The 17,721-nt window shown below is 43.2% G+C and overlaps 1 protein-coding gene across 6 annotated transcripts in view; it reads left to right on the top strand.

Annotated features, from left to right (window-relative positions):
• The window catches only part of DYRK3 (dual specificity tyrosine phosphorylation regulated kinase 3), a 40,628-nt gene that overhangs the window by 18,766 nt on the left and 4,141 nt on the right, over nucleotides 1–17,721 (top strand). Inside the window, exons 1-3 of one of the 6 annotated variants that reach the window (XM_079979297.1) lie at nucleotides 6,889–7,004; nucleotides 7,314–7,376; nucleotides 17,641–17,719. Coding sequence is in view for 3 of the 6 variants with exons in the window: in XM_079979294.1 (XP_079835420.1) it covers nucleotides 3,945–4,027; nucleotides 6,893–7,004 (195 nt within the window). In the remaining 3 variants the exon portion in view is untranslated. Of the gene's footprint in view, nucleotides 1–3,863; nucleotides 4,028–6,888; nucleotides 7,005–7,313; nucleotides 7,377–17,640; nucleotides 17,720–17,721 lie in introns of those variants that run through there. The other 5 variants (XM_079979294.1, XM_079979295.1, XM_079979296.1 and 2 more) reach the window with 5 other exon arrangements.

Below are 17,721 nucleotides of genomic sequence, written 5' to 3'. Positions count from 1 at the left end.
GCTTTTTGGTTCTTCGTTTTTCTACTATTGTAGGAAAAAGCTATTTCACAACTTGTGTCAGATAGGCATTCTTACTTATTTGAGAGGTAACCGAAATGCAAACCTCAGCCATGCATCTCAAGGGACAACCTGACTGTCTTGCCTCCATATTCCAAGATAGAGCACAGCTGGTCTGGGGTAATTCACGTGGAGGGGAAATGTGGTTTTGACATGAATCTACACAATATTTTTTTTAATGGACCATTCCCTGTGAGACTACAAAGCATAGAAAGCAATTAGAATACAATAAATGGCAAACCTGCTAAACAACTAAAATGTGATTGGGGTTGGGAGGCAGCAAATATTTATTGTAACCTTTGCTTCCCTTAAGGAAAATGGCATGGTACAGCACATATGCCCCAGAGACATGAGGAAGGCTGTGATCCCTGTTAACAGCACCAGATGGCTCTCAGCATTGCTTTTGCAAAATTATTTGATATCCTTGAAAAGAAAACCCAAATATTTGATGATGGGATATTCATATAAAGCCTTATTCATAAACCCTTTCATATAAGGAGGGTAACATTCCAAAGTAAACTCTGATACACACCTATTAGTGCTCATGAGAATATTGTCTAAAGAGCAAGAATAGTCAACAAAAGGTATCATTTTCAACCATGAGGAGGTCAATTGGGAGTTTTCAGCTAAAAAGAAAGAAAGATTCTAAGAACTGAAGGATGGATAAAAACTCACTTTAGGGATCAAGAGAAAGGAAGGCATATTGAACACAATATTTGTTTAAATATTGTTTATGTCAATATTTTTCATTCTTAGTACAAGATCGAATTTTATATATGGTAGCAGGGTATTAGCAAATAATTTTCTCGGCATCCCAAGCTCTCATTATAACCAAGCACAGAAGCTCCACACAAAAACCCCCAAAATCTTTTCTTGGCTGCACACAGATAGTATTCAACACACTATGTTTTATTTTGATTGGCATAGGCATAACTTAAAGACAACTCATAATGTGTAAACCTATAAACAAGTGGACAGACTACAGGTGTTGCAATCTATTTTGTTCTGCTGTACTGTTTTCAGTGCTTGCTAAATACTTTTTTGTTTAGGCGCAACCTGTAATGTAAAGTTGGAATGTATTTTAATATGTAATTTTATTTTATAATAATAGAATTGTAGAGTTGGAAGGGACCCTAAGGATTGCAATCTATTTTGTTCTGCTGTACTGTTTTCAGTGCTTGCTAAATACTTTTTTGTTTAGGCCCAACCTGTAATGTAAAGTTGGAATGTATTTTAATATGTAATTTTATTTTATAATAATAGAATTGTAGAGTTGGAAGGGACCCTAAGGATCAAACCTGCAACCTTGGCATTATTAGCACCACACTCTAAGCAACTGAACTATCCGTATATTTTTAACTGCTTGCTTTATTTTTATTTTTTGTAGGTCGGCTCGCTTTTAACTTCTTACTTTTATCAATAATTTCAATGTATATTATATATTTTATGTAAGCTGGTTTGAGGTTTCTACACTGCCTCCCGTAGTTTGGTCAAACTCAGGTTAGTAGCTTCTACAATATAGTGGTGTACAAATGCGGTTAAATAAAAACAAGACAAATATTAGAATCCTGATGCCTACCAACTGGAGTGAGGTGCAAAATATGTGTGGGTGTTCCAGCAGGGCTGACCCAAGACATATTGATGCCTGAGGTGAAGAACAAGATGGTGCCCCTGTCTAGATGGGCAGTTCAATCTTCAGTACTGGTGACAGCATTGTGCAGTACACCTTGGGACAGCAGGTTGCACTGAGGGAGTGTATGACCCACCATTGTCATCCTGTAGGACATCACTTATATTAAAAAGTATATCAAGCTATATCAAATTTATATGAAATCCATATCAAGCAATGTCAAATTTATATCAAAAGACAGGACTTATGGGGAACGGGGTGGGGCACCTGACACTTTTTGTTCGACATAATGTATGTCCCATGTTGTGCTGCATTCCCTTTCCACCAACCTGCCAGCAAAAATGGGTGGAACCAAGGCCAGTCCAAGACATCTGGGCATCTGAGGTGAACCACAAGATAGTGTTCCCCTCACTGCCAAGGAAGAAGGGGTGAGTGAAGATCTAAATCAGAACCCCAAGGTGTGTGTGGGGGAATAAGGATCTACATCAGGATCTGCTGCCTCTATGGATCCTGCTGCCTGAGGCAGTCACTCCACCTTCCTTGCCTCACTGATGAAGCAATACATGTACATTTTGCATTTGTACAGTAGGCTAGTATCTACACACATCCCCCTCTCTCCTCCATCCAGACAAGCAACAGGCATTATCAGAGGGAGGGCCTGGGGAGATATCCATGAACCACATTTTGGCCACTGCGTCTGAGCTTCCCCACCCTTGCCCTAGATAATCGGGAGCTCAATTTGTCAGGCATTGTATATTCCACTCAACATAAACAATCCTCTGTTACAAGTAAGTTCCTAACCAAAGCTTATTTAAAACACAGCTTAATGCTGAAATCCTACACACACTTTGGTGGAGGCAAAGGTAAAGGTACCCCTGACCGTTAGGTCCAGTCGCAGACGACTCTGGGGTTGTGGCGCTCATCTCGCTTTATTGTTCGAGGGAGCCAGCGTACAGCTTCCGGGTCATGTGGCCAGCATTACTAAGCCGCTTCTGGTGAACCAGAGCAGCGCACAGAAACGCCGTTTACCTTCCCGTCGGAGCGGTACCTATTTAGCTACTTGCACTTTTTGATGTGCTTTTGAACTGCTAGGTAGGCAGGAGCTGGGACCGAGCAATGGGAGCTCACCCTGTCGCATGGATTTGAACTGCCAATCTTCTGATTGGCAAGTCCTAGGCTGTCTGGTTTAGACCCACCAAACTCAAATGGGCATACAATTACACTGGAAATAAATGTAGCCTAGTTTTAACTGGTTTGTCAGATTGAATGTGTTTTGGATCTTCTAGTGTCACGGTGGACATACACTTGGCCTGTTGCTGAAAGTATTCAAGCTTGGGAGTTACACAGAACTGTTTAGTAGGCAGAAAGATAAAACAGAAGCAGGGGAAGCTGCCTTTTATCAAGCCAGATCACTTGTCCATCTAGCTCAGTATTGTTTACCGTGATTGGCAAGTGGCTTTCCAGAATGTTAGGCAGGGGTCTCCCAGTGTTAAGTTGTGTGAGTGTTGCCCTTGGGACCGTCTACGTGCAAAGCAGTTGCTTTATACCACTGAGTTATGGTTTTCCTCCTTAAAATAATAAAACCACGGTTTCTTGGCAGACTTATGAGTGAAGACGTATACCCACGCGTTGCAAGCGTCTCGTGGTGGTGCTGACACCTTAAAAGATCTGGCAGCTTTGTTTAGGAGAACACTTGTGTCAGACCAAGAGCTTGCGGCATAATAACTGTTAGGGCAGCCCATGCTGCAATAAGCGCCAGCCACAGTGAAAGTCCACGAAAGCTCATGCCATAATGAACGTGTTAGTCTTCAAGGTGCCACAAGGCTCTGTGTTGTTGTTATTCGCATTCGACGTGGCTTCGCTACAGACAAGAGGCTCTTTTTGAGGTCCCGGCAAGGTTCCTAAGGCGTGGCCCTAAAACACACACGCACACATTGGGTTGCTCAAATTATTTTATTTACCAAGCCGCCTGCCAGCAAACACCCCCCCCCGCCGCCGCCTTCTCTCTCCCCACTCATCCCCTTTCCCCCCTCGGCGCCCTCCCGTTTCCTTTCTCTTGTCCCCGCTCGCCTCCTCCTCTCACCGCGCAAGCGCATAGAGGGCCAAGCAGACGTTCCCTTAGCAACCGCGCCCTGAGCACTGCCGCGGCCCCGCCCGCCGTGCTACAGCCTCAGAGGAGAAAGAGGCGAGCGAGCGAGCGAACCAGGCAGGCAGGCAGGCAGGCAGCGCGAGCCGGAGTGTGGGCCTGACTAGGGTGATGGGGCGCAGGGCCCGCGGGCTTCCACCCCGCTACCGCCATGATGCTGCTGAGCAGGAAGCCGGAGGGTCCCCTCACTGCAGGTAATAACGGCCCCTCCCGGGCGGGGAGGTTAGATGGGGCTCCCTGGGTCTCTACCTCGGATTTTATTCCTACCCCCCCCCCCGACTTGGAATGGATCCCTCCACTCCTCGAGGCGAGAGGGCCTTTGGGCCATTCGAAGACTCGGAGAGGGGGGTCCCGCGGGGCTTCTCGCGGAAGAGGACAAGAAGAGAGGCGAAGTATCGATCTGTATTATTGCATATGCAGCCGAACGCACATGCCGCGCTGGCTCCGCTTCCTCGGAGAGAGGCCACGTTGCGCCTGCCTCGTCCACCCCCGTTTTGTGCAACGGGGATCTTGAGGTGGGGGGCCCCCCCGATCGCCTACATTGGGAGGGGAAGCTGTTGTGTTGTTTTACGAAGGAAGAGAGTCTTCCCAGCGATCCCGCGTCCTGCGCTGTGTGTGCGTGCGAGTGTGTGAAATCCACTTCTTTGTTGCTCCCTTTTCCACCCTGCGCCCTTCCGTTAGGTCGATTGCGAGGAGTTTAAAGGATAACTCATCCGTTTTAGGTGATCTGGATCCGCAGTATAATGCAGCGGGGGGGGGGAATATTGTGGAGGAGGATGGCGCGGGGGGAATCTAGCACCAGAGAGAGGGATGGTGGGAGAGAAAGAGAGAGACATGAGGTTGCGGCAAGCTTGTTTTGAAGCTAAGGGCCGGCCGGGTGTGTGTGTTTTTTTGTTTTGTTTTTGCAGGGGTCGCGACGGAGAAAGCACCGTCGGCAAAAATGCTAAAAGCCCGGTCCTGTTGTGGGTTAAGCCTCGTTGCGGAATTGGCCGCCCAGTAAACATGCACACGATTGCAATCGGAGCTTGTGGGTTGCATCCAACTAAGTTTTACTCAAGGGTAGACCTTTCGGAAATAATGGGCCTGGGTTAGCCATGTTCCTTGTTTTCAGTGGGTCTGCTCTTGAGTAGGACTGTCAGTGGATTCGGCCCTACGTGTTTTCGCTGGGGTGGTGGAGGATGGAGTCGACTGAAAGAGAAAAATGCGGATGGAGCCTCGGGAATCGTGTCGGGACGGGTTCCCCAGGAGACCAGGGGAAAACTCCCCATTGCACGAGAGGTTTCAAATGCCAGTCAGGACAAAGCAGCCGGCGTCTGATTTTAACGGACAAGCTGGCCTGAGTTGGGAGGACAAGCTGGCCTGAGTGCTTCACCATAGGAAACGACGTCGATTTCTTTCTTTCTAAGGTTCTGTAACAATTGCTTTGTTAGGTCTGGGCGAGTTTAGCGCCAGGGGAAGGTTGATCAGTATGGATCTGAAATGGTCTCATGTTTCAGAGCACTTTGTGTGTAAACGCATATCCAAAATACTCTTTATGACTTTAAGAGACTTAGAGGCAGGCAGGCCAGATTCCTTCAAGTCACTGCCAAATTCTGCATAAGGAAGAATTTTTATTTTGACATTTTTCCGTTGGCAACTTAGTTGACTTCTTTTTAACTGTTTTCAATTAGGGCAAGGAGCATTCATTTGTTCAGATCAGCAGTACTCCCCATGTAACTATTTTGTTTGTTAGTTTTGCAATCCAAGTTTTAAAAGAAAGGCAATTTCTTTAGTGATCAAGTAAGGCAGGGTGAGGAACCTATTTCTTTTACTTCACACCATTGATTTTTCTCTTTCACTGTGTCTATAGAACACATTTGTTAAAACAGCATCTTCAGGAATAGAATACAGTGGTACCTCGGGTTACATACGCTTCACGTTACATACACTTCAGGTTACAGACTCCGCTAATCCAGAAATAGTACCTCCGGTTAAGAACTTTGCTTCAGGATGAGAACAGAAATCGTACTCCGGCGGTGTGGCAGCAGTGGGAGACCCCATTAACTAAAGTGGTGCTTCAGGTTAAGAACGGACCTCCGGAATGAATTAAGTACTTAACCCGAGGTACCACTGTACTGTTTTATAGCTATGCATATATGTCGGTATCAAACTTTGGTCTGTGGCATTTATTGGGGGGGGGGATGACAATAAATGCAGCATTCTCGTGAAAATATAATCATTTGCATAACCAAGGATAAGTGGTTGGAATATAACTTCTAATTGGAGATCAGTTTAAAACAAAAATGTAGAAAATTAAGGTAATATTTACAGCTCATTCTTTTGCATGTTTGCTTGGAAGCAAGCTCTACTGATTTCAGCCTTAGTGTAAGTAACGTTGGAGGTGGTGTTTTTACAGTTACATAGCAATATAATATTTGTAGACAACTGTGTTTGTGACCCAATACACATATTGATTTGTGTAGTAATTTGTATTTCTGGAACTATTATTCTCTGTCACATTAAGCAGACATTGATTTATAAGTGCTGTGCAACACATTTGCACTTTCATTTACTTTAGAAGGAATTTTATCTATTTATTGGCTTATTTTGCAACCTTTAAATAAAGATCTTACAGAATTGTGTACTCCTCTCAGATAATTTTATTTAAAACACATTGCTAGCTAAAAGATTTTAAGATTTTCTTGATACTTGTGATAAATGGATCTGGTTTGAGAGCTTGATCCATAAACAAATCCTAAAGCTAAGTGAACATTTAGCCTAGTGATGTGGAACCTGTGGCCCTTCAGAGGTTGCTGGACAACAATTCCCATCATCTCTGACTTGGCTATGCTGGCTGGGGACAATGAGCTATGAAGTCCTAAAACACATTGAGGGCCACAGGTTTCCAATATCTGATCTACCCTTAAGAAACTGGTTTTTAGCTGTGTTATAGTTGCTGCTTTTTTGTTTCGTTTTTTCATCCTGTGCAAACTTAAGTGGCTTACTGAAAAATAAATTAAAAATAATGTTTGTATGAATTGGTGTTAGTTTTTACTGACCATCTTGTTATTTCCAGCCAGGTTTGGAGATGGCTTGTACGATTCCTACATGAGAATAGATCAGATTAGATATACAGATCCTACAAATGAAGAATGCACCCCTTCTGGACTTCCGTCACTGGGGAGACCTAATGTAAGTAATTTCAGGAATCTTGAATTCTGTCTCCAGTGTTGCAAAACATTAATACAGCTGTATCCATTAGGAAGGTCGTTTTGTTCTTACTGATTTTATTCCAGGCCATAGGATATGCTGTTTGGCATGATCTAGAATGTTACTTAATAACTGGATGCAACTCATGATACTAATGTATGTGTGTTTTATTAGTCAGTAATTCATTCCTGTCTTAACAAGTACAGCCTTGCGACTCAGTTTTCTGGGGGTAGTCACCCCACTGCTGCTCTGCCTGCCTTACTGCTTCTCTTTCCCCCTCCCCTATTGTAGCATAGCCCCAGGAGGTGCTCATGATGTGGGAGAGGGCCTGGTGACAACAACAGGCATGCCCAGGTAAGGGAACAGAGAGCAGCTTTAACATCTCTTGACAAGAGAGCTGAATTAAGACGTGCTAAAAACCTGCCTGTCTCTGTGCAGACAGTACACCTAGCACTTTAGAGGTTCTCTGGTCCTTTCTGCAGTGATGAAAAATATGTTTAAAAGCTGTCTTCTAAATTTTCAAGCTTGTTCTAGACATCCATTTGTATTCCTCAGGGGAAACATCAATATATAAAGTTAGAAATAAACTATTTATTTATTAATTTATTGAATTTCTATACTGCCCTATACTCAGGTGTCTCAAAATATTATTATTGAATTCATTCTCTTCCAGCTTACGTGAGAGTAAGAGTTGCAAGAGCAGCTCTTCTGTGACTTTATTCTTCTAACTGTTAAATAAATCAAGTTTCTAGGATAAGACAGAAGTAAAATCTGATTGGTGAAGAAGCAAGCCATAGATAGTAGAACTGATAATTGTGTTTGTGCTCTCTTTGTTGGTCAGAAGTGAGAGAGATCCCACTATAGGTGCAGAAGTCTGTTGTGTTATCTGGGGAGCTGTGTTTGTTGCATTTATACTTGGCACAGGAGTACTAGGACTGCACCTGTGTGTATCTGAATATACTTTAACTTTTAAATGCAACAAGGCATTTATAGGGCTGAAATAGTACTTTTGTGTTTATGTATTATGGGTGTTGTTTTTATTTCTTCATATGCTCCCAGTAAATAAGGAACCCTATTTCTTTTTAGAACACCACTATTCCCTGTCACTTGAATTCTATTTTTATAGACATGATAGATGTTTTAATCAGAGTTGTATTTCTTTGGAAGCTGGCTGAAGTGGCTCATTTGGGTTGCATCAATTATATCCAGCTGTGGCAATGATCTTAACTGTAAGATGATGTGTAAATACTTTCCAGCAACAGGGGAATTCTATTCTGAGTGAAACCAAAGATTCCCTGCATAGTCTGATCACTGAGAGAAGAAACTGGCATGTACAGTTTTAGCATTCTATCATGCCATGATTGCTTATTGGAAACTTGTGGTTAAAAGCCAGAGGGGAGTAATGGATTAGAATGTGACATAGAGATGTGAAAGCAAATGCATTGGGTCAGATCATGACTGTTATAAACGGGTGTTTGTCAGCTTGTGACAACTAACAATCCTTTTTGCCCTCCCCCTGTCTTGGCAAGTGTGTATATGTGTGTGCATACACACATATTCAAATAATTTATGAATGCATATAAAAGAGAATACTGTTTTTCTAGGCCATCTTTGAATTTTGTGCCCTTAAAAAAAATAATCAAATACCCATGTGCCTGTTCAGATTATTTATGCTATGTTTTCTTATAAACCCTTTCAGTCATGGATTTCTTGCTTTTTGAAGTACAGTCCTCTGTACACTTATATGGGAATAAACCCATTTTAAATTAGTGGGACTTACTTCTTGGGAAATATCCATTGATAATTCTGTAATTTCAATATCCTGTTTCTGAAATCTTTGTGAGCTGCCATATGTAGTTGCTTCTTTAAAAAGTATAACTAAAAATTATATTGAAATCTATAAAGGCATTTGCCTTATTGACCCAAGTGAAAGTGGGGAATATTTAAATAGCTTAAATGTTATTCGTATTATCAATGAGGTTTAAGGAGGAAATAAATAAAGTCCAATGTATGCAACCAGCATCTGCTTTAAACTTTACCTAAGGTAAACATTCCTGAATGTATTCACTTAACTAAAGGTTCATACCATAGGTTTTTATGGAATTTTTTTGTTTGTTTTTTGTTTGCCTTTCCCCTCAACCCTTCAAATACTTCTCCATTCTGAGCATGTGTGCAAGGTTCTTTTCTGCACCATGCGCACATGCAATAAAAACAAAACTTCCAGGAAGTGCACAACAGTGTAAGACCAAATGTTGCTAGCTTTAGTTTTCATGTTTCACAATGAGCAGAATGAAGGCTTGTATTATTTTGTGGGGAGCAATATCTGTTTCCATTAAAAATAAAAATAGTACTCAGCTCTTGCATAAAAGTGCAATTTTCCTGACTTGGTATAGTTTTTGTGCAAAGAGTGTTAGAGGTCTTGTGCACAACTGCCATGTTACTTTTTAAAAATAATTAAAAAGTCTGATATATGCATTGCAATTTCCAGTCAGTGGAAATAAATGTTTTTGTTTGGCATTAGGGTGTGCCAGAAACAAAAACTGGCTAGGTTGTGATTAGGTGAGGCGCAAACAGAAGGGGCTACCCACTGAAACATCATACACATGACAAATTGCCCCCAACCCACACAAAAAAATGCAACTAGCTTCCACACCAGTGATGACCGCTAATGTATAATAGGGCAATTTTTGCTTACTGGATTTTTCACAGTGAGGGAAATCCAGATTAATTGTAGTACTATGGACTGGTGTTTTGATGCTGACAAATTTGTATGGACACTCTTGAGAAACCTATGTGCACAAGCAGCACTGAGTCTACAATAAACTGGAAATGCCCTTGTCTTCTAATACTGCAATCTTAGTGCTCTAAGGAGTTAAATCCTATTGTACTTAGACAGTCCTGAGCATGGTTACTCAGAAGTAAATAGTGCAATATTAAGAGAACAAGCAATCTTCCAAGGCTAACCTATATTGGGAGTATTCAAAAAGCTGATCTGAACAACACACCACATGTGTTGTCACTCATTTCTCTTGGCTGCTAACAGCTAGTCTATGGGCTAAGTAAACTATGTAGTCCAGCTCTTGCAAGAGGAAGTGTTGGAAGCAGAGTGACAGGTTACTCTGAAGTCATCTGATTGGAAATGGAACTTGTAGTTAAAATTGTAATGTGGGTCAGTCTGCCAAAAGTCATCTGATCATTATCCAGCTGGCCATTCTACTGGAGAGAGGGTTCTTTGCATCCCAGCTGTCTCAGGGAAGTCAGGTTACCAAACCTGAACAACAGGATTTGGAATTCTAACCAGGTGTGAAATGTGTTGAAGGATGATTCCAATGGGGAGAAAGGGAGTTCTTTGCTTTCCAGTTAAGCCAAGCCAAACTATAGGAAAGTGGCTTCTGACATCCCACAGTCTAAGCACACTTACGCCAGCTGGAGCACCATCGAATTTGGCATGAATTATCTGTACTGGCAACATTGTACTAACATCAGGGTTATGTTGGCATAATATCACAAATTAACCAGCTTTACTTCTGTTGTGGTGTGACATCCTGCAGGTTCAGGGACCAATAAAGGTGGTGTAGGATATGTTGGAAAGGAGCCGTCTGAATCATAAACTCTCTCAGACTCTGCTCCTGGCGCCTACGTCAGTTACACTGACATAAAAATGGTAAGACCATTCAACTGAGTGGAGAGTTGAAACACACTATAACCCTCCGGCTCTGGCCACAGCTCCACAGACATAGGATGCAGATAATGCTGCACTCAATTACATCACACCTACAGCAGTATATAAATCCTGACAGGCGCTATAGCTCCGATGAGAGCATGGGGCTTTGTTAGGAATACTTGGAGCATGCAAGGGAGAACTTTAGTAATGGGAGCTATGGAGAAAGGGCACTTTACACAAACAGCCTCATCAGGAGACCTCTAGGAAGAGCAGGTTGCTAACACCTTCTTGCAGCCCCTATAGGTACTCTTGTCTCTAGTCTCCACACAAACAGCAAGATGCATGTTGATTCTGCCACTATACCTAGGGATGCACACACACCACACAATTAAGCATGGGAAGGGTACCATGCCTCATAGTGCCCCCTCACTCCCAGCCACCCCACTTCAGTATTGTTTACTGTATATTGGCTAACCATTCTTCCTCCCTCCACAGCTAGTAGCATTGCCACCCACACAGGAAAGGTAAGTACATTCAGTAAGGGAGGGGGAGGCCAGTGGCCATGAACCCCCACATGAAGGTAAGCTCTCTGTTGATGAATGGCAGGAACTGCACTCTAACCATTGCTTGCCAAACACTCACGATCCCTTTTGCAGTTGGGGGCATGGAGCAGAACAAAACACTGCAACTTCCTACAAGAGATAGGTAAGTATTGTCTTGGTGATCGCAATCTACTCCCCATTGGGGGTTGGGTAAAGGGAGACAGCACTCTCCCACACACACTTGATCAAAAACACCGGGTGAGCATTGTGGTCCAGGAACTATGTGCTGCAGTTGCTGACCATTGTTCTCTACTGTCTGTGTGCACCCTCCCCTGGCACTCCATAGTCTGACCTTGAACAGAAGCTGTAGCTTCTTCCTTACTCCCAGCACCATTGCAGACCAAGTGAGGCCTTCAGCATTACCTGCCTCAGTAACCTGTATGATTCTGGCTGTTTCTCTGTGGGGTTGCCAACTTTCACTTTTTCCAGTGCATAAGTTGCATTGTGGACAGTTGCACACTCTGGTGACGGATTGCACTGCAGAGTAAACCACCTGCTATCCTGTTGTCTTACACAACTTTCATAAAAGTCTGGCAACCCCATCCATGTGTCTTGGATGCTGTTTAGTAAAATGCTTGCCTTTTGTTATAGCTGACCATTTGTTTGTTACTGGAGGTGAGCAGGTTGGGATAATTTCCACACCCCAGAGTATGTTCTGTCCTCTGCTAGCCTCAGGAAGGGACTTTAAATGAAAAAGGTCTTTGGCGAATTATTTGCTATCAGGTCTGAAGAGATGCAACATTTCTACCCGCTTGCCATTTTACCTCCAGTGAGGGTAAAAGAAGAAGAGGAGGAGTTTGGATTTGATATCCCGCTTTATCACTACCCTAAGGAGTCTCAAAGCGGCTAAAAATCTCCTTTCCCTTCCTCCCCCACAACAAACTGTGAGGTGAGTGGGGCTGAGAGACTTCAGTGTGACTAGCCCAAGGTCACCCAGCAGCTGCATGTGGAGGAGCAGGGAAGCGAACCCGGTTCACCAGATTACAAATCCACCACTCTTAACCACTGCACCACACTGGCAGTCTCCTCTGCACTCACAGGCAGCCTGGTCACTGCCACCGTGATCAGTGAGAGTCAGTTTGGAGGTGGAGGAGATAATGAACAGACCTGGGCAAACCAGCATGAGGGATGTTTGACTAGATGGGACCAGTGATACAAAAGGCAACCTACATCATCTGAAAGCCAGGCAATTGACTCATGCAACACTCCTCTGACACTGCACTGTTTTCCAGAGGAAGATTGCATCTTGGTTTTACCTAGAAGCTCCTGCCTGTGAAATGTGTGCTATTCTGCTGGGTTAGGGCTCATAGAAAGCTGCATCATACTCAGACCATCTAGTTCAGTATTGTCTAAGTGACTCTTCAGGGTTATATGTGAGCCATTCCAGGCCCTATATAGAAATGAGAATTGAACCTTTATCATGTAAGCATGCTCACTGTGATAGGCCCTTTTCCTCATGTACCTTCTTTGCCCTGGTATACACAGCTAGTAGCTCAGGAAGGACACAGTGACTACAGTCACATGGAACACTAAACTATATTATAGTGCTACATGCACAAACCTCTCCAAGCCGAAGTAAAGCATTGAGCTCATGCACTCTCCCTCCTCCTGACACCAAGTTTGGTTTTTGCCAGTAAAGAATCTTGGCTTAGCATTTTGTACAAACCAAGGATTCTGTTTTAAAACAAACCATGGTTGGTTTCTGTCAGGGAACTGACATCGGAGCCAGAAGTGGAGGCAGGGCTCCCAAGCGATGCCGGAGAAGGGCCAAGCAGGGAGAGAGGGAACTCAGCAGCTGGGGAAGGAAATCAGCGTAACACCAGGGATAAAGGGGGGCAGTTGGGGGAATCGGAGAGGGGTCTCCAGGACTCTTCGCTGGAGACCAGTGGGGAGAGCACAGGTCCTCCTCTGCCCACACCCACCCTGGGCAGAAGACTTCCGCGCAGGGAAAGTAGGCGTAGACTTGGCGTCAAAGAGCTTCTGTGCTGGAAGAAGTTTAAGAAACACCCACTGACGGATTCTGCTAGCGACTGAACAGCCACGAAGTGAAGGGCTGTCCAGTCAGGAAAGGTTTAACCAGGCTACCTAGCCAGGAGTGGTGGCAACTTACGCACGAGCAACTCCCATACACCCATTACAGTTTCTAAGCAAGCCAAATAGGGCTGATGCCATGCATCCTCCTGTCTCCTCCTGTGGCTAGGTTACCATCTGCTTAGTAGAGTGTACCATGTACATTCTAGTTCTACCTACTCCTTCACTTTTGTATCTGACATGCCTGTTGCAGGTAAGACATGCAAAAGGCGAGTCTGACTATGTTTCTGCCATCCCCTAATAGGGCTCACTTCTTTTGCATTCTGCAACTCTATGCTGTGAACCATGGCACTGTTTCTGCTGTTCTGCCCATCCTCTCTTCCATTTTGTATTGGGGAGTCAGAAGGGTGATTTTGTTACAGGATGATTTACCCATCTTTTCCCTCTAGAAGGAGTACTCAAGCAGTCTTACCATATATCTGTGCCTGTGAACACACGGTTTTTGTGCTGCTGTTGCATGTCTCCAACTTTTGGTTTAAGAATTGATCCCATTTAAGTTACACAGATACAACAGCAATATAAGTGGTCACAAGTGTATCTGAGACCATATGACTTTGTTTCAATGTCCCATAGCTTAAGGCCGCTAAAAATATAGCATAACTGATACATTTTGCAAACTGAAAAATTTATATTATTTAAATGTATTGGTGTGAAGGAAGTTTACTGCATGGAAATGCTCACTAAATATTTACATGACTAGAATAGAATTAATTTTGTAGAATTGTGGACTCAAATTTAAGGGGAAATGTCAATGAACTTTAAGTACAGCTACTGTGGAAAGAGTATTTTGCCCTAAGAATTCAAACTCTTCTCTTTTATCGAGAGTTAATCTAATAAATTATTACTATGGGATGTGGGACGCAGGTGGCGCTGTGGGTTAAAGCCTCAGCGCCTAGGGCTTGCCGATCGAAAGGTCGGCGGTTCGAATCCCTGCGGCGGGGTGCGCTCCCGCTGCTCGGTCCCAGCGCCTGCCAACCTAGCAGTTCGAAAGCACCTCCGGGTGCAAGTAGATAAATAGGGACCGCTTACCAGCGGGAAGGTAAACGGCGTTTCCGTGTGCGGCTCTGGCTCTGGCTCTGGCTCTGGCCAGAGCAGCGATGTCACGCTGGCCACGTGACCCGGAAGTGTCTCCGGACAGCGCTGGCCCCTGGCCTCTTAAGTGAGATGAGCGCACAACCCCAGAGTCTGTCAAGACTGGCCCGTACGGGCAGGGGTACCTTTACCTTTTTACTATGGGATACAGTTGTATGTAGTTCTGGAAGTGCCTCACCAAAGACTCCTGACCGAGCTTAGCAGTCATGGAATAAGATAAGAGGCCCTCTTGTGGATCAGTAACTGGTTAAGAAACAGGGAGCAGAGGGCAGGAATAAATGGACAGTTATCCAATGGCAAGATGTAGCAAGTAGAGTACCCCCAGGATCAGTATTGTGCTTTTTAATTGGTTCATAAATGATTTAGGATTGAGCAGTGATGGAGCCAAGTAAACTGATGATACTAAATCATTCCAGGTGGTTAAGGCAATAAGGAACTGTGAAGAGCTCCAAAATACTGTGTAAATGGGCAATAAAATGGCAAATGCAATTAAATGTTTAAAAAAGTGTAAAGTGATGTACACCATATACATGCTCATGGGGCCAGAACTAGAAGTGACTGAGCAGAAACAAGACCTTGGTGTAGTGGAGAACTAAATGAAGATGTCAAACCCAGTTTGCAGCAGCTGTGAAAAAGGCGACGTGTTAGGAATGCTTAGAAAATGAATTGAAAATAAAACTGCGAGTATCATAATGCTGTTATACAAATCTGTGGTGCAACTGCACTTGGAATACCGTACACAGTGCTGTACAGTCACAGGATAGGTGGACATGGCTTACCCAAAATGGCTTGGCACGCCTAATTGGGCCAACAGAATGGAGGTTCGCCACCCCGACGTAGACTAACAATGTCTGTGTACAGTGGTACCTCCAGTTGCGCACGGGATCTGTTCCGGAGCTCCTGTCAAATCCCGAGGTGTTTATATCTGGAGGTGCATGCGCGCAGTGCGGTTTAGTTCTTCTGCGCATTTGCGCGGGGCGAAACCTGGAAAAATACTTCCGGGTTTGCCACACACATATTCTGAAGGTAAACGTAAGTAGAGGTACCACTGTACTTCCCAAATAATCTTAAACAAAGCATTGTTTAAAAATTATCATAGTTAAATTTTGATATTTTGTTTCATTGACAGTGTATGATGGGGCCCATTTAGTCCCTGCACCCCTTTCCTTCAGTGTTGTCTCATAATTTGACAAATTTGTCAAAATAGATTTTGTTTTGGAAAATGCCTAGCCTTATTCAGAGTACACAGTGCATGTAATGTGTGTGTCTGTTTGCAGACTTTTCATAATAGAACATTGGACTTTTTCTAAAACCTGAAACAGACTTTCCTGTTCTACATTTTGTAATATATTGAAAGTATTTTTCTAGGTCTTCTGGATTGTTACTGGTTACTTTGTGTAATAATTGTGGTCCAGTAGATGAGATCTAGCAGTGAAGCAGAGGGCTAATCTGGCTGCTAATTACAGTCTTAAAATGTGTGTTTTAAGAGGCCCTTGAGCTCCACTGTTGTGTTTGGATGCCTTTTTGACAGTTCTGAAAACAACAGAAAGCAGACATGCTTTTTACTGTAGCTTGTTCAGGAGAGAGGAGAAAGGTTACCTGTCGGGCACTGTGCTACGAAATGGGTGAATGTTAAAAGGATATTAATACTTCATAGAAGTTGAAATTCTTTCTTATTTCCTTTCTCATTTCCCCCCCCAGCAGGAAATGACTGAGTAATGGGAATTGGGCAAAGAGTGGCATAGCTGTTTGAATTCTAGTGCATTAAATGGTTGCTTGATGTCGGGAGGCCCAGGTCCATACTCAGAGCAGTGCAGAGAAATGTGAGGTAGAGCTTTCTCAAGCTAATGTCATCTTGTGGGAGTTTGTTGTAAGCCTGTGTGTGTGTGTGTGTGTGTGTTGTCTCTGTGTTCGTACAAAAGACTAATCATTAGTCCTCGGTTCTTAAAAACCAACCAAACCAAACCCAAATAGTTTTCTAACTTTCTTCTTATCAGCATGACCTGAGTTTATTTCCTTGTAGGATCACTGTCAAAACAGAGAATGTTGTGAAACAAAATACTGCCCTAGGAGGTATGAGGCTTAATCATACCATGCATTTCTTTCAGAGCAGAGAATGGGGAAAGAGCTATGTCATGAAATCAGGTGGTCAGTGGCTGGGAGTTTGCTTTCTTTTGGAAGGGAGGAGGCTTTCCTAGGCAACATAGATAGCCGATATGAAGAAGGATGTAGCAGGGAATTCACCTCAAACATATATGTCCATTTACATGCTTTGGGAAAATAGTTGTGGAAAACTAACTTGATCATGGTTCTCTGATGTTTGCAAAATATGGGATTTTGATCACGGAAAGGAAGTTAGGTCCTGAGGTTGGGTTTGTAGGAAGAGGCGGCATTTCTGTGCCACGTAAATATGTTTCTGTTTCTGGAAAAGTGGTTATCACTCTATATTAAATTCCTCTCTACAAATCCTGTTTGGTTTTTTGAGCCATTAAAACAATGCTTCTCTGACACTTGGCAAGTTTTATATTTTGGAGCATGAAAGCTGGAAACTTGGGTTTACAGAACACAAAAGCTGAACTCATTCATTGCCAGCTTCCAAGTACTATAGTTTTTAGGCACATTACCCACCATCCTTGGGTCAGATGGGTCCAAAAATCTTCCTCATTTATTAGTCAGAGGGGAAAGTCTGAAATAGTTCAGTCTGTGGCACCATGTAGCTTTAAACTTTCACCTTTTTTTGTGCTTGTCAGTTGCAAAATCTCTTCACCTTTAGGTGATAGCAGAATGTCTTTTCAGACATGTGCCTCTTTGTTATTGTGTGTTAATCCATAGCAAGTATCAGTTTTTAAATGCTATACTTAACCTTTTTATTTCAAGGTGTGACCTTTTAGGTTGCAGATAAACACTGTATGTTGTACAAAATTGCAGCTCACTAAGGTTCAATTCCACTTTGCTTTTCTCATTTTGGCTCCTTTACTGTAAAATGAAGAGAAGAATCTGTCTGGAATTCCTCAGGCAAGCATTGGATTGGAAAGCAGACATTTCTGAAAATGGAGTTTCCCCTAAAACCTGGATTTCTTACTGAGTTACAGAGTGTCATTTTGAATTATTTGCTGCAATTAGCCTTCTTATTCAGAATTTTACACCGTCTGTCATTCTTTCTCTGCAGTTCAGCCATAAGCCCAGCGAAGAATGTGTTACTAAAATGCTAATTCTGTGGATCATATTTTCTATGAGTTCCTGGAAAGGT

Source organism: Podarcis cretensis (genome assembly GCF_951804945.1).
Source record: "Podarcis cretensis genome assembly, chromosome: 6".
NCBI lineage: Eukaryota > Metazoa > Chordata > Lepidosauria > Squamata > Lacertidae > Podarcis > Podarcis cretensis.
The sequence above is the reverse complement of the archived record's forward strand: the minus strand, read 5'-3'. Positions and strand labels throughout refer to the sequence as shown.